We start from the raw sequence: 27,892 nt of genomic DNA, 5'->3' as shown, positions 1-27,892 counted from the left end.
GAATCTTTGTAAAAACTTTTAAGTAAAAATAAAATTTAAACAATTCGTTTTTTTTTTTTACTTAAAACAATCAAAAGGAACTTCTTGGCAATAAAATGAGTTGAGATCCCATTTTGTAAATTAAACAAAGAGAAAATTAACATTTTTCGTTGGTGACAACATAAGATATCTTCATGAACATATTGCAAGTTTTTCCTTTCTTCATTTCTTCTTCGTTGGCTGCTGAAAATCGCCCTGAGGATGCACTGGTGCAGCATTCCTCTCCATTAACTTATCCCACGATTTTAATTCATTTTATACATTCTCCTTTCGGTCAGAAAGACGAAAACTTTGCACCCAACTTACGCCCAAGTTCATGGTGCAATTTATTATTTAATAATAACTTTTTCAACCCTCCTCCCGAACTATTACAATCTTCAGTTTTCATTTTCTTCACTACATTTTTTTTCGCTCTCCTTGAGCGCCACAAACACATGATAAAAATGAAATTATCCCTTCCCTCAAAAATTTCCAGGCTTTCACCCCTGTGCTTTCGTGGGAATAATGCCAAAGAATGGGACAAAGGGTTATTAATTTTCCAACGCAGAAAAAAAGGCGATTTTCTTGGCGTCAAGGGAACTTTAAATGGGGGTGTAAAAGTTAAAAATTTAATAACCAATGATTTTTGTTGCAGACTTGGGAACACCGTTCTTTCCGGGGGGACCCGAGCTTTGGCACCATCCGTTAGCTTACTCAGCCGCTGCTGCCGCCGCTGAACTACCCGGAGCTGCAGCTCTGCAACACGCCACGTTGGTACATCCGGCTCTGCATCCTCAAGTGCCGGTCAGGTCTTATCTTTGACTAAATCCTGAGAAAGTCCTCGAACAACCCATGCACCAAGTAAGTACCTCACATAGTTTCCTCTCTCACTTTAACTCTCCTCCTCTACAAAAAAAAACAAGTACAAGCAAAAGCTCGCCTCCCCCCTGCTGCTTCACCTGGAACACATTATTTCACATTTTGGTTTCTTTGTCACCCACATTTACCCACCATGGGACGTCTTATTTGCGGGACAAATCGCTTCTTTTAGTGTTTAGTGACAGGCAAAGAGGATACAAGAGCAGCTTATTTCACATTCACGCCACCCACAGAGGCATTCACTGTGATAAAAGCCACCACTTGAGTGAGAAGATTCGTATAAAAATCACTTTGCTTAACATTTTTGCTAATTTTGCTTTGCTCTTCTCATCCTTTTTCTCTCGTTTTTTTTTTCATTGTTCTTCACCAACTTGAAATATTTTTATTGTTTAATTAGCTAATACTCAACATAAAGTGACAATTTAAGATTTTTTTTTCAAATTTTGGGAAAAGCGTTTGTATGAAATTATGTATGTTCTGTACATATGTATGTATATTCAGTTATTTATGTACATAGCCAGTTAAGCCTGAATAGGTAAAATATTTAAAGATCGTTAGCAGGGAAAGTAAATAGGAAAAGAGAAAATATTTATATTGAACACATTCTTAGTTAGGTTTCAGATTTCAGAATTCATGCTATCGTGTGAAATTGAAACGCAAATCTATTCTATCGGTAACCTACCTAACCTATATTTCTTTTAATATTAAAGGGAAAATAATTTAACGCGACATTTACATACATATATTTTTCCTATCCAGGTCAAGTTAAAGTCAATTAAAAGAAATCTAGATATTTTAATTATTCTTTCATGTAAAATAGGGAATGTAATACGCAGTAGAGGATAACTTTGAATTGAATTTTATTGTTTTAAACAAGAAAAGGGAGACCTGTGTGAGATTTCAATTACATTTGCAAAAGTTTTCCTTTCTTTTACCTATTAAGTTTCCAATTAATTGAATTTGCCGGAAGAAATTCAAGGAATTCCAAAGTGAATGAGAGCTCATTTTACAAGAGATAGAACTTTCATGGTATCATGAGAACCATGAGAATACTTGAGGTAAATATTCTCAAAGTTTCCCTCATAATTGTCCAGATGAGTTTATTTACAACAAAATAGGTAATTGGCATAAGTTGAAGGAGGTATACCAGCTTTAAAAAAAGCGTTTATTCTCTCTAATAAAAATTAAAATAATTTTACAATTTCCAAAAAAAAACACTGACTCAGAAAAAAATCAAAGTTAAAAGACCTGTTGAAAAATAAAAATTTCGCAATCTCACTCGTGAATTGCATTTTATTGCTTTTGTATTTAGCTCATTCAGCTATAAATAAAATTTTAAAAACACTCAAACATCCATTGAGGGGAGGTTAAACTGCAGTTATATATGTATATTTTTAATACATTTCCCAGCTTTATACTCATGGCAAAACACACGGCTAATCATCTTTCCAAATGGCTGACCACTCAAGTTTATTTGATTGTAACTCTCTCTTTTTTTCAACCCCCACACAATGAGGGTGCTCTGAGGAGAGGTGGTGGTGCGATAGGTGTGCTCGAGTGACTACAAAAAAAAAGCTCGCCAATAGGGTGTGCGTGTGCACAGAGAGAGAGAGAGCTTTTCCATACATCCCATGTGCACAAATAAAAGTTTCACGAGCGCATAATTGAAATTCATGAAAGGAAAATTTTTATAGCCAGTCAATTCGACGCCTCAATCATCGTGAGTACGGGATGGGGTTGAAAAACACATAAAATCTCCTCTAACAACCATGTGCTATATATGCGGGGCGGGGGGTGTGTACATATATTGAAATGGGTCAACAATCGTGATTGTGCACACTTTTCTCTTTTCATGTTCCGCAATCAATGAGAATTGGGTGCGAAAAAGCATTGCGAAGGGCAGGGAGATTGAATATTCAATCGCTATCATTAGTCGAATTATCACAACGTACCAGAACCGCACTCTATATAAAAGTGTATGGGGGGGGTTAGAATGGAAAAACATTGACATTTTATCCCTGGACAAATATTTTCACTGCTCTAGTATTAAAATACACGCACAGCAAAATGACAAGAGAGGAAACACACAATGTGTTACGTTGAAGGACAATGTGTCAGGTGGGAAAAAAAATATAAAGTGAGATCCTTTCAAAAATGGACTCCATGCAGAGAGAGAGAAATAAAATAGCAAAAGAGCGAATAAATAAATAGGAAAAATGATTGCGTGTTTCACATCATTGTTGGGGAGCTCCAAAAGGCGTAACATTTGTGATGTAGAACACATGTAAAGTGAATGAGCTTTCAAATGGGGACGCTCAGCGAAATTCACAAGAGAACGCGGTGGGATGAGGGTCTGGAGGGGTTGGGGGGCTACACAAAAAAGGGGGTGAAGGTGATATTTCATTCTGCACCGCCATGTCGAGGGCATATAGTGTATTTATTCGTGCTCATTAGTGGAAATTTGTCACGCTGCTGAAGAATGACCAGGCGTCTCCATTGACTCCCTCGCATATTCATTAAAAATATCATTTGGACCAGACAAGGGTTGGTTAATGTTTACCACATGAATTGTTTACATGCTCAGGGTAAACTGAAAATGTTATGAATTTACAAGTAATGTTAGACATGTGAAAGCTTTAGCATATTAAAAATTAATTTTCCTTAGAATTAAATATATGTAAAAGCTCTATAATTTCCAAGCTTTGAAAGCTAGTTTTCTATGTAAAAAATATTCAAAATGTTTCGTTAAATTAATAATTTAATTTTTCAATAAAACTTTGAAAAATCATCCCTTAATTTTATGCCTTGTTTTCTCTAGCTACACTACTCAGCAAACTTTTTAAAATAAAATCAATGTTGGGAGCTTTGATGACATTAACCTTCATACCCCACATATTTTTTATTATGTAATATAATTGCCGATAGGAGCTTTAGGGTGTGTTTTGTGTACAAACTCGGAGACATGCACGAATTTTTCATCATCCCCCGGAATTATCCAGGCCATTAACTTTAACCCCGACAATGTGGCATGCAACATCACAATATAAGCAGTTTTATTAACCAATTTATATTAAAACGTCCTATGCATTTATGCGCCACTCTTAATGACATCCCCTTCCCCAGCAACATACATAATATGGGGGGGGGGGGGGTGGTCTCGGAAATTTTAATGATGTGCATAGGAGAAGTACTCCCTTAGGGAAAAACAGAGGACCATTTTCGAGGGCTGATGCTCGCTCAAAATGTTTGCTTGCGTGAATATGTGCTGAAGGGTTGAGAGTGCAATCTCTCAGTAGACAGATTATTATATTTCAATGTTCCAAAGGGAAGATTTCAAAACAATTGCATAAGATTTGTTTGGCATGTGTACATAGAAATTTTGCCACGCAACATCGTCATGATTTTAATGAAAATTTTCCCAAAACCCATTTGTTTGGTATGACTTGTACTGCAATGAATACTTTGGGTTGGGAAATTGTTCAATTCTGGGTTCCATATAGGGGTAGTTTGGGTGTGTAAATTTGGTTCTCACTGGGAAAAGATTAAATATTCTCATTGCGGAATCCCATCGACTGCTCACTCAATGCCTCAATTTTCATTTGTGGGGGACCTCCATATACGTACAAATAAGAGTAGGGGACTGTGAGAGCTTTTGTAGCACTTGAACCGAAAAGGGGCAGAGAGTGGAGAGTTTCCCGATTCGTAAATATCCGCGTGGCAAACAATGTGTGGGAGAAATTAAACAATATGGTTCTCTATGTGTGAATTTACAGCCCCAAATGCCTATGCCTCATCCAGCAGCACTTCATCCAGCCTCAATTCATGTCTCAGCTGGTCTTCCGGCCGGCCATTTCCTACCAAGCCCAGCTCTCGCTAGTCCCGTGGGCTCCAGCGGTGGCTCCCAGCCACCAAATCCACCCCTTGCCGCAAATGCACCCTGCTCTACGCTGTTCGTCGCCAACCTTGGGCAATTTGTCTCCGAACATGAACTCAAAGAACTCTTCGCTAGGTAAGTTTTTCTTTTTGGCACATCCACATCATCCCCCTTTTCTCTATATTTCCGCCTCCCAATAGCAATATGCCATATACCTATTACCCATTTAGTGCATTCCAAACAAATAAACCTATCCTAATTAATTAATTATTTTACTGGTTATATATCTTCCAATATATAATATTTATATACTACTTCCACGCACTTTTATGTGTCACCACCCAGTAATTTTTACTTTCTGTTTTTATATTGAAATGTTATATTGCAAAAAAAAAGATACAAGACACATAAAAATCTATATATCGGAATGCTAAAGAAGCAATATATTCATCCAAATCCCACTCACATATTTAATTGAACGTTAAATGTAGTAAAAGCACCATGTCCTAAGTCCACCAATGTTATTTTACATTATTCTATACATGAACCACATTATATACTAAACTTTTCCACCTACAATTTATACGCATTATCTATTGCAGCGTATATATTGATAAATTTCAATAATTTTCTTTCCCGGTGGGCACATCACTTGCATTGCCTGTCAGAAACACATCAAATATAATGCTAAATTAACACTAAATTTTCAACCCCAAAATGTATTAATTTGTTATTCACAAGCATGATTTTTTTGCAAACATATAATGATCATAATGTTGCACATATTTAATACGAAAATTTTCATTATTTTCCTATTAATAACTAATATGTATTTTCCTCGGAGTATTTTATGAAAGTGAAACTTTGAAGCTATATAGCAAAAAAGCACAATTTCCCACGGCCTAGTGGGGAAATATTTCAAAGCCAGAATTATCTTATTTCGAACTATCTTTAAATTCCTACATAACTCCATTAAATCAACAATTTTTTTAACGTAACATAGGCTACACGCGCGAGGGATAAAATTTGATTAGAATAAGTGTGAATTCCACGGGGATGATCGCATTTTATATCGCATTTTTTAATAAATAAACATTTTCATAGAATACACAAAGAGACAATTTACATGAGCTTTAAAGCTCTCTCACCCTGTTTTTCGGGGTATATATTTTTGCCTTTTGAGAGGGAAACCGTAAAATTCACGACGACATTTTATTCTACTCTTGCGCGCGTTGCGAAGAGAGTCCCAATGAAGGTAAACGACATAAAGAATGGTAAACATTTTGGCGGAAGGCATAACGACAAGAGAGGGATGGGGGTAACAGAACGCGGGAAGCTCTCTGGCAAAAGAATGGGGTGACCGTGTATGGGGTGGAATTTTGTGGAAACAATCTATCGAAATTGCCAGAAAATTTATTCCTTAATGCCTTCATGACACGCGAGAGTATTTTTGGCGCATTTTTAGTAAAAAAAAAAAGGAAGCCACAAAAGAATTCAACATGATATTTGATCACTAAAAGGGGTGATATTGCTCTGTTTGGAAATTCAAATTGCTGAAAATGAGACATTTTTTCCGACATTTATTTTCACAAAGTGATAGCGTCTTTTCATCCCTTCAGAAATCAAGCGTATTCTTCACCCCCTTTTTGTTGATTATATACCTTTTTATTGCACTTAATTATTTTTATTGCGCCCAACCCCCACGATGAAAGAATGTTTTTGTACCTTCCGACATAGAAAATAAAATCACATTTATTTTTCAGTAATGAACCTGCAATTTTAATTCACATGAAATAATTATTCGCGGTATGCTTGGAAGGTAAATTCTAAAGTGACTTCCGACGTTCTCCTTGTCTTGGTTATTTAGTAAAGTAAAATATTTCAAGGAGAAGCAAACTCTTTGTCGGTGGTTTGTGAAATTCACACCATAAAAAGGACATTGTAGGTTCCAAAAACAAAAGTGGCAGAGTGCAAAGGAGGAACGGGAGGAGGGTGAGAAAAGGGATGAGGAAGAAAATTGATGTGACCCCAAAAAAGTTGGTGCAATCTGCTGACTTTCGAGCAAATGACCAGGCGTCTCCATTTCGTGTGAAAATTTATACTTTACCCCCATATCTTTGTCTTTTGCCTGCACTCTGTCGTGAATTAAATTTACATAGAATACTGCTGAGAAATGGCACAGAGGATGGGTTTTTGGTTATTACGAAATTTTGTCATAAACTTTTTGGGGGACTTTCGTGAAAATTCTGTTGCACTTCAACTTTGTTGTCTTTAAAATGTGAAAATGCAAACAATTTTGAAAGTGATACCATGTTCTTTGAGTTAGTTAAATTTATGCTAAAATTCTTCACACTTGACAATTAACAAAATGAATCTAAATTATTTCATTCTCATAGTTTTCTCGTGTTTAAAACTTTTCTAAAATTATATTAAAAAGATTTTTTTAGATGAAAATTTTAACACTTTTGACACAATGTGTAAGTAAAAGCTATGTGGCAACAACTCCATCAGCTACAGGGGGTTCACTTAATAATTGAAGCTTCCCCCTTATACTATGTAATGTGTGTGACAAAAGTGCTACAAGTTTTCATGCTGAAAATTCTCTTAAGAAATTAATGTTTCAAAATAAACTACCAAGCTATATGGTATATAAGAAATTTGTACCCAAAAGCTCTTCCCATTCGCATTGGAAGAAGCCAAGAAATATGCGATGAATCACCCACCCTTTTGGACTCATTTACTCATTAATTTTCCATTAATAAATTCATGCCATTGCCACATGGAAAGAGATGATTCTTCGTGCAATTTAGAGCATGTCTCCTGTTTTGAATAGATCACGTTGCTAAATTACAAGAGGGTGAACATGGAAACTATATCAGCAGCACGTCTCACACGGTTGATTGCTTATATGCAAAAACGGAAAGCTCCCGCGAAGCTTATAACAGATAAAAAACCAAATTTTGCCAACTAAAATGTAGAGTAAAAAATTCAATTTATATTACGAAAATTTGATACCATTACCAAATCCACAACTTTTTTGTAATCTGTTAGATGTTACAGAACAGTAGGTGAATATTTAGTTTGTTTTTGTTTGAGCTATATGTACTCCAAAATTCAGTGCAATCAGTGAAGCATATTTTGCATGTAAATTCCATTCAATGGATAGTTTTTCCACACACAAAAAAAGTTCCGGGCCTAAACGCTGAATGAAATGAAATATCGATAAAACATTTTCCCCGTTTTCGGGGGTACATATATGGAATCAATATAGAGAAAATATATTTGTTGAAGTATATATATTTGAAGGTTTTCACCTATGATTCATATATGATTACCATGATTATATAATCCCTCTTTTCACCTACACATCCTCTATAAATGAAAATTTCCATAATGGGAAAAACATGTTCCATCAATTTTCACACGTCACGGAAATCACACAATTATATAGCTGTCTCAGGGGTGTATGTGAAAAAAAAAACTGAGGGAAAAAGCACCCCTGAATGCAAAAAATAGCTTTCTCAGAATTGTTATTTTTTTCACCAATAGGAAAATGTGTGTAATCCAAAAGAATTTTCCATAAACCTTTTATTTAATTTGAAAAAAGGGATTATTGAAAAATATTTAATATTTTGCGGCTTTGACGGTTGATTTTTCATTCCATTGAGTATATTTTTCGTCATGATATTTAAGAGAGAATGATTTAATGGATTCTCAGAAGAAATAAAATTTTCAATTGTTGAATAAATGAAAGCCTTAGTTAATGTTATTAGAATTCAGGAGAAAATTTTAAAAATATATATATAAACTCTCTGAAGTTTTAAAAGATTATTTGTTGAAATGAATTTAAACAATAACCACATTAACCGAGATTGAATTTAAACAATTCCAACATAAAGTTTAATTGTGATAGACAAGTTAATCCGAAGATTCGTGGATTTGGTTTTATTATTAATTTCAATATTTATAAAACAAAAAATATATTTCGGAAGAGGAATGTAGAATTAACTGAATGAAGAACTTTTTTGTCTCAATGAAAGAAATTTTTAATTTAAAAAAAAAAAAGCAATTTTTTAGATAAAGGAAAAATCTTAAAAAATGTTTCTAAGATTTTTTTTTCAATTCTTTGTGGCAATTTTTCTTCAGAAAATTATATTTATTTTTTTTTTAAGAATATTCATAAAATAAAATTCTAAGTCCACGTATTTTCGAAGCAACTTTAGGTGAATTAAAACAATAGTAAACTTCTAAAATGGGAATCACAACAGACGACAGGGAAAGGAGAATGGTTTCGTTATAAATGCACGAGGAATTTACAATGAACGAGCTTAATTTAAGTGCAGCTTATAGTTTTCCGCAGTTCTTCTAATTGATTGACATCCCGAAGAATTAACAGACAAATTGACAACGACCTTTAAATATATCTTCAACAATTATTCTATAATAGAACCCATTATATAATCTAAACAATTAACTCATCTCCGATGTGAATTTCAAACACAAAATAACTCTTTGATTAGTAAAACAAAAATAGACAAATGTGGGAAATTGTGTTTTTTTTCAAATAATAAATATTTAGAATTAAATTAATTTTCTCAATTGACTTTTATAATTCAAAAAATTTCACTCAATTTAATATTTCCATTTAAAATGGCAGACAGTGTTGATTATCGCCCCCCAAATGACCACAAAAAATGCAATATATGCGTTTTTTTATAAATGAAAACTGCCACATATTTAATTAAATAGCATTGAATAAAATATTGTGGATGGATTTTTTCATTAGTATTTTGAAGGTGTATTTCGTCCTTGTCGAATAAAAAAAATACCATCAAGTGTTAATTTACGTAGAGTAACCGTTCACAGGAATCCCCTTTCAAAATTAAATAATTTATGAAAAATATATTTAATTGGACAATTTACTGATGCTATATACATATATAATTTTATAATATCTATCAACTGTGTCCATGACTTCATTTTTTTTCCATTAATTTTCCATCCGTTTTTCTCATGTGTATACCTATAATACTATTTTGGAATATTGGCTGGAAAATTTTTATAATTTATTCTGATGCCTATGGCTGTTAACTTTTTTTTTTGCCAAAATACATTATTTCATTGACAGTGAATTGGCAATGATTGCAGTACGCTCTTTATAAAACAATAAATACAAAATTAAATATGGAATTATAATTAATTTAAAAATTAAGTGGTAATGGGGAAGATTTTTTTCAATGATAGCCATTTATTTTAATACACACCAACACTGTTGCCATTGAGAGAGATTTAACGTGTGTGGAATATAACTTTTCGATTAATTTTTCTTTTAAAAGGAAAAAACTAACAAAATACGACAAAATTGGTGGAAAAGGACTTTAGAGAAAAATATTCTTTAAGAACAAAGAACAAATCCTTAAACACACAGTATTAGCTCCCCTTGGGACAGTCTTCTAATAATTTAATTTTCTTTTCTTTGGATTATTGTAATTTTATTATACTGATATTATGCACAGTTTGCCTGGCTTTTGTCGCCTCCGAATGCACTCAAAAGGTTCACAACCGGGTAGCATTCCCGTAGCATTTGTTGAATTCAAAGATTCCGGCTGCGCAGCCGGCGCTATGGCCGCACTCCAAGGCACCTTCCTACTGTCATCAGACCGTGGGGCCATTCGTATTGAGTATGCCAAGTCGAAAATGGCCATCACGGACCCGACGGCACCGCAGTTTTATGCATTCAGAGAAGTATGTTTGATTGTTTGTATGTTATCTCATTTATCATGAATGTTTGTTTTACACACTTTGATTTTTTAATTGATGTTTTTCTTTCATATCACTATTGATCAATCGGTTAAAGACTTTTTCTACTTATTCGAAAGGAAAAATCATTCTCAAGTTTTTTCATTATCTACAAAAGTTTTAAAGTTAAAATTAAATTAATTTGAAAAAAAGTTCTCAAAGTAAAGCAATATGAGGGAGATTCAGGAATTTATTGGGGCCAATTAAAAGTCATTTTTTAGATTTAATGAAGACATAGAAATAGAAAGAATATTCTAATGGCTTAAAATGTATTTGAAAAATAATCAAAAAGATGTTTTTTTTTTAATTCTGTGGGATCAGTTGTGAAAAGGAATTCTTTTTGAAAAATATGGGAAAATTAAAGAAACGTGTAATAAAATTTTCTAAAATGTCTTCTTTTTATCAATTTTGTTTATAATTTAATTTTATAATTTTATAATTTATAATTTTTTATAATTTTTATAATTAATCATGAAGAAACATCTATAGTTTTCCTAATTATTAAAAAAATATATATATCGACAAGAACTAATTTTTTTTAGTTTCCATGATTTCTTTCTTTAAAAATTATTTTTAAAAAAAATGCAAAAATACTCTAAAAATTGTTCTAAATTACTTTGAGAACCGAAAATTGCCTTAAAATCTTTCATTAGACGAATATTTCTTTATCTAAAATAATTTCTTTATTCTACCAGCAAGAATATGAGAGAGAAAGAGCGTGAATGATCAAGTGATCGTGATTTAAGGAGAACTTTCTTATAGCACTGTGGATATAGAACTCACAACGCACCCTTAAACACAGCATCTTATACGCAATAACGTCTTTTTGGATATCACGTACATTTTTGTGTGTTTGTGTTTTTTAATCAACACCTAACAATTTCACGATCATAGTATCATTATCAAGTATAAATGTTCCCATAATGTATTTAATTTTTATTCTTTTGCCAATAACTCTGCTTCCTAATGTAACATGATGAGATAGTAACAAAAATACCTTTTATATTTTTTTTTTTGGTTGAGAAAATTGCCATTTTTGTGGTATTTTTTCATGCCAAGAGAGATAAATGATTTTTTCCTGTAATTGTAAATGATTTATATGTTAACTTATTTTGTAATATTTCCCCATTTTCTCTCTCTATCTTTCCAAACAACACAAACGAAAAAAAATCAACAACAAAACCAAACGAAAATAAAAACATTAAAAAAATCACGATGAACTACAAAAATGAACACAAACTCCGGTGGCATTAAATACAAATGAAATAAAAAACAGGGGTGCGGGACTGGAGCCAAGAATGGAGCATGTAATAGGGAAGAAAAATGAGCGAGACATGAACACGTACTTGATGGCCTCCACCTGACCACCTTCATCGAATGTCTATGCAATGCCTGTGGCGCCACGGCAGCGACCACCCCAGCATCGTCCCCATATACGGGTATGAGGCACAAAACCACCCCCAATCACAGTTCAATTGACCCCCCATGTGGCTCCATTGAATTTTGACTGGGGCACCACCGGGGACAGCAATTGCGTGGGACAATTCCTCAAGCATGATTATCTACAGCAACACCAAATACAACCCAAATTCCTCTAAGGAGCAACACTTTGTTGTCTAACAACACTCTAAATGTTAGGATTTTGTTTTAAATCGGGAAATCTTTTGTGTTTTTACATTATATTATATTTTGCTTACATGAAAGATTTAAAAGAAAAAAGTAAGATGAAACAAAATGTTAATGGTGTGATCATACCGAAGAGACACAAATTATATTAAATGAAAAAGAATTGTAATTTATTGCAATAATCTTTACTAAAATAACTTTTTTTTTTAGCTGTAAAAGTTTATATATTAAACATTTTTATTTTAAGATGTAATTTAAGGGATATTTTATTAAGAGAGAAAATTTTAATATATTTTCTAATTTATTGCTATTTAAATGACAAATTTATATTACTGGCAAAGATAAATAAAACCGATAAATATTAGTTATGAATTTTACAATAAAAAGATTTATAACGTATCTCTAGGTCAGTAGACAAGAAAGACTATGTCGCATGGAGTTTGATAGAATTTTCTCCAATGTGTGAGCTTTCTTTGATTTTTTAGTTGTTTTTAAAAGAAAAGCTACAAAGATCTTGAAAAAAAATAAAAGAAAATTGCAAGGAAAAATCAATTTTACAGCTTTTGCCTGAAATGCCAAACACAAGGTGAAGATTTTATCCAACTCTATGCGGGACCAATGAAAAGCAGAAGAGACAAATTTTTAATGTTTAGCTCACAACAAACTTTCTCTAAAAAGACTTTCGTCTAAACTTTTCTTTTTATTCTGACCAAGAAAGGGTGTTGTTGAAGGCCCACCGAGGCCAAGACCTTAGGACTAATGTGTAGAACAAGAAAACCCTCTTACAAAATCTCTAACCCCAAGTGGTCATAATATTATTTTCAGAGGCAAAATTCTTATGAAAACTCAACCTTTTGTGCTATATGAATGAAAAAAAAATTCCCATGATTTATATATTTAAACAAAACAAAAAAGTATGGTGGAGCACATCCTAACACTTTTATACCAATTTGAGAGTGATGTGCGCAATAGAGAAAAGACATTAAGTGTAGGTGAAAAGGTCAATGAGGTTAGAAAACAAAAAAAAAAAAAAATTATACCTTAAACTTTCTATTGTATAGCTTAACCAAATGTGCCCTAAAATGAAGAGAAAAAATTAAGAAATGATGAAAAGATGTTAATTAAGCTGTCTTTAATGTGTAAATTTTTTATTATAAATAACTTTTACCATAAATTAATGAAAAAAATAAAGAAAATGTGAGTATAGGTGAAAAGTGAGAACAAACTGTAAAAGGATTAAAACATAAAAAAAATTATGAGTTGCAAAAATTGAGAAAAATACGAAAATTAATTCCTAAAATATATGGTTTCATGGATATTGGGAAATAATCACATTATTCCTAAAAATCATCCCACTCTCAGCAGAATCTTTTTTTTACAAATTAATTATTGCCACAAATTAGCAGAAAATTAAGAAAAAGAAAAAGTTTGATTTTTAATAATTTTTTTTAAACAAAGTAAATAATTATAAAAACTTTGTACCAAATGCAGTAAGAGCAAATGAATGGTCAATTCTTTCAATAAATATAACTATGAAATTTCTGAGCAATAAATTTTAATAAAAAAATTATTGTCATATCACTATCACTAGCGGAAAATAAAGCATGAAGATATGATTGTAATAAGGAAGAAAACATAAGCATAAATGCTGTAAAAAATTTTCTTCTGAAAGGATCATTTTTATTACAGCACCATCACTTTTGAAGATTTTGAAAAAAAAATATCTTTTATGATTTATTTTTATTGGCAACTCTTTTGCAAGACCAAACTTGACTTTGAAAAAAAATCTCTTTCACAGAGAATAGGGGTAACTGGGGCAAAAAGTTATATCGCAAGGTTCGGAAAATGGACTGGAAATGCATTTTCCCATTGAGATAGAGAGAAATCGTGTGAGACAAAGTTGTAGCCCGGAAAATTTCCTATAAGACAGTCGTCATTAAAAAATTAAAATATTTTCTCGGTACATACCAAGGAAAATATATTTCTCAGTTAAAATTAACAAATTGCCCCATGTTCCCCTACCAAATCTCTTAAAATAAGAGATGGTAGAAGTCAAGTCTGGCGAAATGGGCTGTTGAGGAAACATTCGTAGGAGATTTATATTTAAAAAAAATCATAGAGAATGTTCTTGTTTTTAATCTTTATTTTTTATTGAAAAGCTATTGAGAAATGAAAGTGTTAAATGTAAATAATGTGGAAGGGGTATAGTAAGAAAAAAAATTCGCACCCAGTTGAACTACAAGCATTTTTTCATTGAAACTTTCTACCAATAAAAGTGCTCAAATTCTTTATATTTTCCCATAAAGATTTCTCGAGAATTTCAATAATTTCCGAGAATATTTTTTTTACAATCAATAAAACTATCCCCTTTTTTTATTTTCTACATAGCATGACTAAAATGCTTCACAACCAAAATAGGGAAGAAAAATACAAGGAGAAAAATCTTGAAAAAAATAATCTATTTGCTATAAGTGGAACTTTTCAAGCATAAAAACTCTCAGAAAATTCCAAGAAAAAAATGGAATTAAGAAATAACAAAGCAAGAAAGACAGAGTATTGTGTTTTAGAAGAACAAATGGCAGGATTTTCGAGATAGACTAAGGAAGAAAAAAAAACAATTATTAGAAAAATTTACTTTTAGAATTATTAAGTGTAATAACATAGAGCTTATTAACTTCTGAAAAACAAAACCTTTAAAAAAACGATATTTACTTGAATTTTCTCATAATTAGAGAGAGAAAAAATACCTCTTCTTGCATCTCTCTGAATAAGCACAAAACCACGTGTATGTCCAATTTATTGTTTGGATAGCACGAAAAGCTTATGAGAGGAATTTTCCGAAAGCTTACCCAAAACAAACAACATTTAAATGTATTGTATTAACCAAAGTCTCTTTAGAATTTAGATTTATTTAAGTTATTATTCTTTTAAATAGTTTACATTCTCGCTCTTTACGGTGAGGAGGGATTTAACCTCCGAGGTTATCCTAAATGAAAAATTTCCTTTTTTTTATTTATTAAATTTCTAGCGTCCTTTCATTTTTATTTCTTGACTTTTACCTAAATGTGTATAGAAATAGATGATAGGACCTTTCTAAAAACAAAATAATAATACAAGAAAACCATTAGATGTCGATTGAAGGGCGAAAAAAATACGTGATGTGATATTTTCATTGAGAAAAATGATGAATAAGCATAACTCTCAAATCCCAAAGACAAACACTCAAGAAGCAACTTTTCATAGGTAACACACCAATACACCTTTTGAATGAAAATATTCCATCACACACCTTTTAGCAATTTTAAATATTAGGGCAAGAGAACGTGTGTAAAAGGAAAAAAAAACAAGAAGAAGAAAAATGAGAGATAAATATTGAAGATTATCAATAAAATTCTTGTAATAACTAAACATAATTAATATAAAATATAATCCCACTATCGTTAAATAGTTACTTGATGTACTAAAAAAGAAACAAGTCAAAGAAAATGCAGGTGAAATCATTTGGGAGAAATTTCACACGGTAGAAGCATTATGTGGAAGGGGAAATGGAGGGAAGTACAGGTATTTGCTGAGAGATGAGGAAAAACTTGCAGAAAATGGCAAAATAGTGAGGCTTATTGAAAGTTCTACAGTGAGGTATGGGAGAAGAAAAAAAATTGAGAAGTTTAAAAACTGCCAGCAAATTGCAAAAGCTTCACGTAGCAAATTTTCCATCCACAACTTACCAAAAGGACATAAATCCCCGTGGCAGTTGACTTTCCTCCATGGCTAAGATGAGAAAAAGAATGCAAAGCTTGAGAAAAGCTCAGTATTGAAAAATTTTCTGTGAAAACACGCGAGAATTTATTGGTTCTATGTGGACAAAGTGTTTAGACCATACACCCAATGCAATAATTTAAAAGATCTTTAGTCCTTATACGGAATCTTTAATCACAAAATTTATTTTTAATTGATTTTTCATTATAATTCTTTTGTAATTTTCTTTTTTTAATTTCTCGGTCATAAGTTTGATGGAGTTTAAGCCTTAAATAGGACAACAAATGATCAAATTTCTTTTTAAATATATTTAATTTTATGTCTAAAAAAGTTTCATATAAAAAATTAACGATTTTATGTAGAGTCTAAACACTTTGTTCAATAACAAAATTTGCAATGAAGCGTTTTCAGGGTGAAAAAAAATGAACTCTTTCTGTTAGATAAAATTATTAGATAAATGTAACTGACGATTGACATGATAGTGAGAGAAGTGAGAGAGAATTATGTGTAATTAAAGTTTAATCATTCCGTCCAATTCAATGTGTAGTCGCCGGGTTTTTACACCGGAAAAAATGATGAAAATTCATTCAAATTTAGCTAGTACTGTAATCTTGAATGATGAAAAGGAAAAAATGTGAAAAACAACTATGTAATGTAATCGTGTAATTAATCTAGGAAATTTATGCAACCAGATGAAATAATAATGAAAAAAAAAATCATGATAAACATTGTAATTTAAGAGGAATATTTAGTGGTGAGAAGAAAAGCATATGTGAGAGAAAAAAACACACATGAAATAAAAAAAATAATGGGAACTTCAATGATACATATCAACTTTTTTGGTTTTAACCATTTTTAAAAAATGAAAAAAAAAAAAAATTACAAAAGATGAAAAATTAATATTTATACACATTATACGATATCTTATATTCTACGTAATTCTAGATAACACGATGAGGAAAGAAAATGACAAAGTATGTCTTTATTGGAAAAGGAAGAAGAAGAAAAAACAGCAATTTAAAGTGAAGCGAATTTTCAAATAAAAAATTAAAAAACAATTCCAGTGAATATTGAAAAAAAAGGGTTAAGTATGATTCTGAAATGACGATAAAGTTCCAATTTATTCACGACAATGGGAAGAACATCTACAAGAAAAAAAATGTGCAAATATTAAGAATTAATATTTGAAAAGTAAACATCAGATGAAGAATTTTTGCGATAAAAGCCAGTATGAAGAGGAAATTGAAAAAATAAAAAAAAAAGCTATTGCGTGACATAATAAACCAATTGTGATATAATCGAGAAGTATAAATGAAGAATCAGCTAAGAAATCGAAAAGAATCCAACCGTCGTTGACAAAAACACAAAAAGGTTAAGACTTACAGGGAGCTTTTGAATACAAAAAAAGCTCCCAAAAAAGCCCAAAAGGAGTACGGAAAAAGAAAACACTGAGAAAAATTCACTTTTTAATAAAAAATAATAAATTTATGAACTAAAATGAACTAAAAAAAATTGCAATGATAGTTTAATATCTTCCTTCGGCAAATAAAGCTGAAGGAGATTTAAAGAAAAAATACTATATGGTGAAGAACATTTTTGATGAACAATTGAAACATATCAATTCGTGCCCGATCATATTATGAAATTATTATAATTAAAATATATTGAGAAAAAAACAGAGCGAGAGCGAAACATAGTAAAACATGGGATAAAGAAAAAAACTAGATGGAATAGTAAAAAGAACTATTATACAACATATTTATTACTGATAAAGAAAAAAAATCTGTATCTTTTGAACGGCTAAAATATATATTATATTATTATATAGAAAATAAGCATTGATGTAATTCTGAAAAAAAAGTGAAGGAAAGTTAATTATCAGCAGCAAAGCAAGATTTAAAAAAATATATATTATGGAAAGAAATAACAACAAAATTATAAAAATTATAAACAAAATGATGACAGCAAAAATTAATCCATTTCATGATAATATGATAAATTACTTAATTGACAAAAAAAAAAGAAAAGAATATTTATTGTTTAGAAAAAGAAATGATAAATATTAAGCAGTAAACAAGATATTTCATTTGAAAAAAAAAAAAAACAAATAACAGAGAAAATAAAAATTAAATTGTGAAAATAATTGGTTTTTTTCTTCATTTTTTATTGATATCTCCCTTCTTGGATTTATCTCGTTTCTCTTCTTTTTTTTCAGATCTCTTTTAGTAGGTTCTTTGAAAAATAAATTAAATAAATAAAAAAACTATGAATCTCTCAAAGAATTTGTTAAACATACAATGCTGCAGTCTAATGATGTTTATACATAAAAGTACAGCAGAGGAGACAAAAAAACTGTCATTATTGTGTCTTTATAGAGGAAAAGGAATCCCAATTTACTGATGTATTACTGATCTTATATTGAATGATAACTTTATAAAAAAAATGTGGTATTCTGTAGAATTATTTTATAAAACATTAAAAAAGAAAATGAAAAATCTAGAAATGGTATTGGCAGAGAGATGGAAAAGAATTATTGCGTAAGGCTCTCTTGAAACTTAAAAAAAAATATTACACTAAATAAATGATAATGAAAAATGTTAAAGTATAAAAAACTATTATTATCTAACATGATAGAAAATGAAAAACAAAGAAAATAAAACACGGAAATGACGAAACATCACAGAGGATCACATTTTTGCTAAAATGCTCTTTCTAAAACAACAAATACTACATACAGAGCTTTTTCTATAGATTAATTGTGCTGTATTGAGCTTTCATTGTACCAAAATACCGCCCCTGTCTTCAAAAGTAAATTAAAAAAAAAGAAAACAATTCTACATCATATTAACCATAAAATTCATCAAAAGCTTCTGTAATCCCGTCAATAAAATAAATTACATTCGGAAATATAAAAAAAACTAAAGAAAATATACCTTCTAAAAACAATGTGATCCTCTTTATTTTGAGATGATGATGATGACAAAACAAAGTGTTAAAAAAAGAGAATAAATTAAAATTATTATTTGAATAATGGCAAAAAACAAGACATAAATATTAAGAAAACATTGTAGTACAATCTGAACTATTAATTTCATAAGCATTACTATCATTAAAAATAATAAAAAAAAAGAACATAAGAAGCTGAAACAAGTGTTGATGAGACGGGCATTAAATAAAAATATAAAAAAATGGAATATTTAGTAAAAAAATAATTTCTGAATAATAAATTCTCTTAACTTAAGAGAATTCAGTAAAAAGTGATGAAACGAAAAGGCTAATCCTTGAATAAGGAATTTATTTTATCACTGATACACTTGTTTTCATTTCACACGTGAAATTTATAAATCTCTGACAAAAAAAATCACTCACGCATTAATTACAACACAGAGTATTTTTCTTTTTATTTAAATAAAAAAAAAACTTTAGATCATTTTTACAAAATATAATTCCCGCAAAGAATTTCTTCTTCAAGGAAATTCATTAAAGGAATAAAAAAAAAACGTTTTGTAGAAAAGACTTAATTTTTGTTAAAAAATTTGACATTTAATTTAATTTTTTATTAGAGTTCAAATAATGTCAACCTAGTCAATTTCAAAACATTTAACAAGAACCAAAATACAAATTAAATATCTTTTATCATTTTGAAAAAAATCCCGAAAGAGTAAAGTTATGATGATTGAAGAAAAAAAAAACATCTTTCAAAAAATTATTTATTTCCAAATTGTCTCTTAAAAAAACTTACAGAAACCACATTCAAAAAAAAACTTTTAAAAATTACCATAAAAATGTTGATTATTAAAATCATCTCATAGGAAAAATGAGAAAATAAATGGAAAAATCAAGTTTTGTAAAGTTGAGAAAATGCATAAAATATGAAACTCGAATAATTTTTACTAAAAAAAAATGAATACAGTTTTACGAATAACAAAAAAAGAGATAAAAGAAGAAATGAATATTTATCAGTCTGAATAAATACGAGAAATGCTATTTTAAAGATGAAGTTTATTGACATACATTATTGTGGAAACCATTTGCTGCTATAATTAAATTTAAGGAATAAAATTTGAGAAAATATGTATAAAACTGACTTTTCTCATTTTCCTCATTTCATTTTCTTTTTTTTTGCTCTTACTTTCTCTTTTATCTTCTTTCTCGCACTCTTTTTAACTTCTTATTTTGTGCATTTTTCTTGAGCCTTCGAATTTTAAGGGTTGTTTTGTCACAGCACCGGTTGGTTCAACTAAACGTTTTTCTTTGTTTTTTTTTCTTGGTTTGAACTCAATAATATGTGCAAAAAAAGTGAGTGATAGTTCAGTTTTTTCCCTCAATTTTCCGCAAAAAATCGCTCGAATCTTTTTATCGCGTTTAGAGTGATAAAAAAAAAATACATAAATGTAAAGTTAAATGTTCTAAAAACAAATGCTAATAACAATTATTCTCTAACCCTTTAAAAATTAATAAAAATTGAAAAGAAGTGGAAAATCAGTAAGTGTTATAGGTAGAAAAAAAGAGATAAAACAAAGACAAACGACTACCACAAATTCAATTCAGAACGGAATGGCCTTACATTATTTTAAAAAATTCTTTTAATTAAGGAAGTATATAATACAATATTTAAAAAAAAATTATGAAAAAATATAAATAATAAACGATATTAAAATCAGTCCCTATTGCCCGACCGACAAGCAGGTATAGCATTCCAAAAAAAATGAAATAATGGTTTATTTGAAATATGATTGTATTACCTGATAGACGTACTTAATTCATTAGCTATAATTAACATTGTATAGGGTCCAAAAATGGGGAAATAAAAATATTAACATAAATCTATGTCTTTTTTCTTCGTATTTTACCTCGAATATAAATAATTCACAGCGGCGGTTAGGACGGTTACAATTTGGCCGTTAGGAAGAATTTGTATTTTAAATTCAAGCCATCTTTTTCCAGTAAAAATGGCCTCCTGTTGGTAAGCACGTTAAGTCTCTTATAAAGGCTTTCGATTTTATATGTTTTGGAATACATTAGCATATCTTTTAGCTTCCCCTACAATATGTAACATAACCGCAATTGGAGAAAAGTGTAGTGAAAATATTCTTGAAATAGTTTTTCATGAATTTCCGCACATTTTTCCCTTTTTTGCATCCCTAGACGTCCTATTGGTGGGGGGCTTGTGGCATTTTTTGTAGCCAAACGTGAAAGTAGATAGCTTCCGTATGTTTTGTTGCCTACGCAATTGCTTGGGGGATGCATTCACCACTCAAACGGTTCCGGTGCGTCCCCGTGAGAATCCCATTCATCTGGATACAACTCACATGGGTAAGGCTGATTAATCTTCATTCAAATGATTTATGTTTAATTTAATTTCGGTTTATGCTTAAAAGGGCACGAGGTTGTGCTAGTAAAGAATGGACAGAGAGTTTGTGGATCAGGGGGTGTTTTGGCAACGGCCCCACTGGTACAGTCCAAATCCTACTTTGAGGTGAAACTCCAACAGAATGGACACTGGTCCATAGGACTCGCCACAAGAAATACAGATCTCAATAAGGCCAAGGGTGGAACTGATGCAGACTCTTGGTGCCTGGGCTCAGACAACATTGTCTGGCACAGTGATCAGGAAGTACATCGTCTGCAGAAAGCCCCCGATGGGGATGAGAAGCAAGATGAAGTATTGCATTTACCAGCAGAAGGGGATACAATTGGGATTGCTTTTGATCACGTTGAGCTCAATTTTTACGTGAATGGACAGAAACTCGATGTACCCGTGCTCAATGTTCGAGGCACCGTCTATCCTGCACTATTTGTCGATGATGGAGCTGTTCTTGACATCCTCTTGGATAATTTCACATACCCACCCCCGGTGGGCTTTGAGAAAATCATGCTGGAGCAGTCACTCCTCTAGGGGGACATCCTCCCATGTTGGAACATCACATTTTATCATTTATGAGCTTTAACTGTGAATCTGAGCATCTAACCCTGATCACATCACAAAAAAAGAATCTTAATGTACTTATTCGTAACATTCCGCGAATTTCAGCATTCCACAAGGGCATGAATGACTTCGAGAGCTGCTATGGAGAGAACCAATATGCTTGTGAATCGAATGGGAGAGAATAAATTATTAAGAAAATTATTTTATGGTCAAAGAGACTTTTATTCTCTTTTTTATAGTTTGGTGACTGATCGGAAATAAGGGATAGTCTAATAATTTTGGAAACTCTACAGGAATAAAATGCTCAAAATGTGAGAACTTGAAGACATTTTTTTTCCCAAAAACGAAAATAACAAATCGAGGGATACATTGTTAATTCGGCTAAGTCGGTTTAGAGCTCATACAAAGTTAGCCGGTTATATAATTTAGTCATAGAAATTTTAATTAATATTAGCCATTTAAGGAAAATGTAAAAAAAAATTGAATTTTTGTTTCAAAATTGACTCAAAAACCGTTCAAAGATTCTTACTACGTATAAGTAGGTACCTAATTCCGGATACAATACGAACACAGCGCAAGATCAGATGAAAAATGATTAATATTTAAAGAAATTGATGGTAAAAAATTATTTCCAGAAACAAAAACATCAAATCTGAAGTTCTTTAATTTGAAGATTTCATTCTGTCCAGTTTTGTTCAAAATGGAATAAAAAAAGGTCGAGAATTTCTTACATTCAGGTAACCTAAATTATTGAATCATTCTTCAATTAATGGATCCGAACCATTCATTACGGTAGCGATTGAAATTTTATTTTATTTTCTTCACAAATCTTGGATTTGAGTTTCAATATCCGTGAAAGAATCTTTAACCAGAAATTTCGAAGAAGAATTTTGTATAAAAAATATTTTTAAAAAAATGTTCTTTAATCTTCAATAGAATCTCAATTTATCTCGAAAATATAATCTATCAGATTATATATAATAAAAAAAATCAGCAAACATTAGTTTGATGAAAATCAATTGAAAATAAATTTTCTTTCCGTTTTTTGTTATTAATTTCGAAGTAGTTAACGACGTTCCCTTTTTGGTATTTTCTCTGAATCTGAAAATAAAATAAAATGAGTTTTCACTTACGATTGACTAAATAAAACAATTTCATTTTTTTCAATTCTCACAAATTATATACAATTTTTATTCACTTTCTGCGTTACATAGGAAAATTCTTTACAAAAAAAGAACTCGTCCTTATAAACAATATTATTCTTATTGAAATAATATATAATATATCTAATTCTCTTTGACTCACAGAATACTACTAAAATATAGTTTTTTTTTTCACTTAATTTCTCTACATTATGAATTATACTTAAATACAAAATTCAAGATTCTACATTTACTCTAACAAAGGAACAGAAAGGTTCTTTTCAAATATTCACACACCAGTGTTCTTCTCTTTAAAATTGTGAAGAAAAGGAGGGAGACTCTCAATTGGAAGGATTTAGTTTCTCATACTATCTTCTCACTACTAGTACAAAAAAATTACATAAATCATTTTGTTCTTACATCTGAGGAATTTAAAATCTATAAATAGAATTTGAGTATTTCTTGGATTATGGTAACAAAAAATTGCCCAATTTTAAGGAGAAAAAAAATACAAATGGCACAAAAAAATTGTTAAATTGAAGAGAAAATCTGGATGTTTTGGTGCTCAAGAGACTTCACGTGAAAGAACATTTTAAGAAATTTCTCCCCTACGTTCTCCACATTGCTAATGGACTGTTAAATGAGTAAATATTTGCTTGTGAGACTTGGCTAGACGGAAAATGTCTTCATTTCTCATGCAAATGCTGGAGAAATTTTAAAAATAATGTGTTTTTTTGAGAAAATTTTTCGTACAACAGAGCAAGTTAATCTGGGGATTGTTTGAATGGGAGCTTTAAAAAAAATCATTTATATTTGCAGGATAAATTATTTCAAATAATTTAATCTAGTTTGTAAATAAATTTTCCGTATTATCGCTAATTAACGCTAATCCTTTTAGAGTTTTAAATTTAATTAGTTAGTTAGTACACCACATACGGGGCAATATCCAGGTATATCAGCTCAATTAAATGAAAGATAAAAACAAATATACATTTTGATTCAATTGGTCATTAATAGTTGATTAAATTTCTGCAATCAAACTATGAAAATGTTTTAAATAAAATTTTTCATCATGATTCACATTGAACACCAAAAAAACCTTTTTCTCGTTTATAGCTAAAGGGAATCGTCCTTATAAAATTGCACAAATTATCCTTTTTCTTCTTCATACTTCATTTATTCCAATAACTGTTGAGATTGCTTTCAAGAGATTTTCTTCAGTGATTTTTCCAATTTTCTCCATACTTTGCTAACGAATAAAATTGGAGGGAATAACAAGGAGGGTGGGAATAGCAATTTTCACTTCACTTATAGAAGAAAAAAAAATAATCAAACACACTCTGCTTCATTTAAATGCTCGGTTGGTATCATGAAATAAACGTACGAGTTACACGCAAATTTCGAATTATTAATTAAAATGTCAAGTCGAGGTCAAATGCCTGACAAAGTGATTGAATAATTGGGCACAAAATAAACCCAACTAACTTTGTCATTTCATTATTTTTCAATTAAACACTTTTTTTTTGAGTACGACAATTCGTCTACTGGAGAATGTCTCATAGAGGAACATGAAAGCTATTTTTTTCTGGGCTTTTTAACTCTCTTGATAAGACACTGAGAGTGTTTTTTTTTGCATTGACATTTCTTTCCAATTTAAGTTCGTCACAGAGGTTATCAACACGCTGAATGTCTCGGTATGTGATTAATAAAAATCCATGAAAATTAATAAAACAAGCCTCTTAATGATAAATCGCTCGCTAGGTCTATGGCACACAGCACTCGCCACAGAGCTTAAAGTGTGAGCATAGGAAGAGAAAATTGCATTTAATTGGAGATCATCAATTTAGAGATTAATTGGTTAATTGGAGAATTATTCCGTTTGAAAAATAAATTAACAATCATTTATCAACTCAAATTGCTCAATTTTTATTATTATTTTATCTCAAACTTCTGTGTCAGAAGAATTTTCCAAGGAATTTTCCCAAAAACTTCCAGGAAATTTTTCTCTGTGTTTTCCCATATTTAGACACAGGTTCTATCGGCATAAAATTAAACAATAAAAAATTCTTCACACTCCTCGTGAAATGATTTATTTCATAGAAATCTCCTTCTTGATGTTTCGATAACTACCTCATAATTTTTATTGCTATATAGAGAAATTTTTCCCCGAAGAAAATCTCTTTAATCTCCACGGTGAAATGGAAAAAAATGCCAAAAATAGAAAATACAATCAAATGTTATAATTACATCTCTATCGTATTTAATGACTTTTACCCTCAAACTTCATTTTACATTTTTCTCACATCTTTCCGCCTCTTTTTTGTCCTTCCTTTTCAAATGTATTAATGCCTCTCGTTGAAAAACATTAAAATTAGATTTTGAACACAATAAACGTCAGTGTTTGCATCGAAAGAAATGGTCGTAAATAAAATTATCGCATAAGGCGGTGTAGAAAGGAAGAAGAACATGCGACAGAATCACGAAAACAATTATTTTGTCTCTCTACTCGTATTAAATACTATAAACTCTCAAAATGATTTTATGAATGAAGAATTTTTATCAATGAGTCTACATAGTATATATAAAAATTGGCGGGTTAGAAAGTATTCGGTAGCTAGGTTTGCAGATTTTTGTTTATTTATTTATTCTTATGTTTCTTTTGTATAAGTAAAATAATCTTATCAAAAAACGTTGAGTCGGATCGTCTAACATTCAAAGAGACGCAGAAAAATGATATGCTTCATGTGCAAATTTTTTTTAATAATCCAATAAAAAAAACAGTGTAGTGGTTTCAGCTTCTCAAGAAAGAATCACTTTTCTTCAATTAAGAACATCATCTTCAATTTATAGGATGGTAAAGAGTGAGAATTCGAGGAATAAAATAAAGAAGAAACATCCCCCATCTCCTGGTGAGTGCCTCCTCGTTTGTCTCTTGAGGAAGTCTCGCGCAGAGAATCAAGGCAACTCAGAGAGAAATCATTCCGTCATACACACTTTTTGTTCCGCTATACACACCCGGAGAAGTGTGAAAACACACCTGAGAAGCCTGAGAAGTGTGAAAGAGAGTCAGTGACGTCACCGAAAATTTCAGCTCTGAAATTTTTGTGGAACAATCGATAGATGTCGCTACTGATATATTTGTAAGACACAATAAAATTGATCTTTGTTGATTATTGGCAAATATTTCGCGTATTTTTTTCCACGGCAATATAGGCTCAAATAGAACCAGAGCTAGAACCATTTAATAAATCATAAATTATCTAGAAAAAAAATATTTGGTAAATATTTCAATAAAGATGAAACTTGAGTTTCATGGTCATTTCAAAAAGTATGTCGCAACCCTTCAAAAATTAGTTTCTGTCAAAGGAATTCGCGACGACATGTCGTAAGACAATTCAAAAATTTTCCTTTTTTTCAAGATTGAATATTTCTTTAAACGATTTAATCACTTTTAACTTTTTTATGTTATTTTTTATTTAATAAAACCAATAAAACTCATAAAATAATTTAAAAAATAAGAAAATATTTTTTAAAAAATGTAAAAAAAAAAATCGGTGGTAGATAACACATTTTTAGGTTTTTGGGATCTTTTCTTTTAGAAAACAATCAGGATGGCGTCCTCTCATCACATACTTTCGGCCGCCATATTGAATACCAAACCCTTATTGACTTTTTTATATTTCCGAATCTACAAAAAAAATTGAAATATTTGTAAGTCTTTTACCTAACTTTAAAAAAAAATTAAAGTCAATCGGACTACCTCTAAAAACCAAAATAGTTTTTTACAAGTTAATTTAAAAAAAATAAAAAAAATAATAAGTTTTTTAAGTTTTTTTTTCTTAAATAAAAATAAAAAAAAATTAGAAAAAAAAACAATATAAAAACTTATTCTTTTTAAATTAAAATAATCATAAAGCGGATTTAATATTATTATTTTTTATAAAAGAAATATGATTCGAGCATCAACAACACTGTATTTTTTGTTTTTTTATTATTTTTTAAAAATATGTTTATTCTTTATTTTAATTTAAAATATTTAAATTTTTAAATAATAAAAAAGTTGTAAAAAATTATTAAATAAATTGGTTTTTTATTTAAAAAAAAATGAAAATGTACTGGTAAGCTGACCAAGCCTACGAGAGCTGTGTTTCTTTCAGTGTACCAATTTTGTGAGAGCAAACTAGAACGCGAATTAGTTTAAATACGCGCAAAGTCGGGAAAAGTTGATAAGTCATTGAATGAATTGAATTGAATTGAATTTTATTCAGACATTATCCATAATACATAAAGTAATTCACTGAACTATATACAATATCTTTTACAAAACAAAAAATCATACCGGTCATACCCTATGAAATCTTTAGAAGACCATATCTCGAGAACGGATCCATAGATTTTCATAATTTTTTTTTGTTCGAAAGGTCTTGAAGTCAGCTATAACATATCGAAAAATGAAAAAAAAAATTATGTCGCCATTTTCGAAAAATTCGAGTTCGAAATTTTCGAAAACTTTGTTTTTGATTTTAGCGCCTCTTGCGGTCATTTCTCGAAGTTTCAATGTTTTAGACATTTGTTGGGTTTCACGAAACCTTTCATTTGCGCTTAAGTTGATCGAAATCGGACTTGTAGAACCTGAGATATGACATGTCAAAGTTGGAACTCAATATTTTCAAAATGGCGACAAATTTTTTTTTATAAATAGATGTTATAGTAGACTATAATATATCAAAAAAATGAAGCAAATCGATAATGGCGTTTTCGAGATATTCATCGAAAACTCATCGAAAATTTTTTTTGACTTTTGGCCCCCTAGCGGTCACTTTTGAAACTTCGGATGTTCTAGGGAGTTGTAGGGTTTGTTGAGATCTT

At 30.6% G+C, this 27,892-nt stretch overlaps 2 protein-coding genes across 2 annotated transcripts in view; both read left to right on the top strand.

Moving 5' to 3' along the window:
• LOC129790589 (uncharacterized) overlaps nucleotides 1-20,035 on the top strand; it is a 166,222-nt gene extending 146,187 nt beyond the window's left edge. Inside the window, exons 7-10 of the mRNA XM_055828157.1 lie at nucleotides 674-822; nucleotides 4,671-4,906; nucleotides 10,288-10,516; nucleotides 11,847-20,035. Coding sequence (XP_055684132.1) covers nucleotides 674-822; nucleotides 4,671-4,906; nucleotides 10,288-10,516; nucleotides 11,847-11,897 — 665 coding nt within the window. The 3' untranslated portion in view covers nucleotides 11,898-20,035. The remainder of the gene's footprint in view (nucleotides 1-673; nucleotides 823-4,670; nucleotides 4,907-10,287; nucleotides 10,517-11,846) is intronic.
• Nucleotides 20,036-20,984: 949 nt separating this feature from the next.
• Nucleotides 20,985-22,095, top strand: LOC129790423 (SPRY domain-containing protein 7). Its single transcript, XM_055827913.1, has 2 exons — nucleotides 20,985-21,268; nucleotides 21,334-22,095. The coding sequence occupies exons 1-2, from the start codon at nucleotides 21,166-21,168 to the stop codon at nucleotides 21,849-21,851; spliced, it is 621 nt and encodes a 206-aa protein (XP_055683888.1). The 5' UTR covers nucleotides 20,985-21,165; the 3' UTR covers nucleotides 21,852-22,095.
• The last annotated feature ends 5,797 nt before the right edge of the window (nucleotides 22,096-27,892 follow it).

This window comes from Lutzomyia longipalpis, chromosome 1 (genome assembly GCF_024334085.1).
Source record: "Lutzomyia longipalpis isolate SR_M1_2022 chromosome 1, ASM2433408v1".
Classification (NCBI taxonomy): domain Eukaryota; kingdom Metazoa; phylum Arthropoda; class Insecta; order Diptera; family Psychodidae; genus Lutzomyia; species Lutzomyia longipalpis.
Note: the sequence above shows the minus strand (reverse complement) of the source record. Positions and strands in the feature narration are given on the sequence as shown.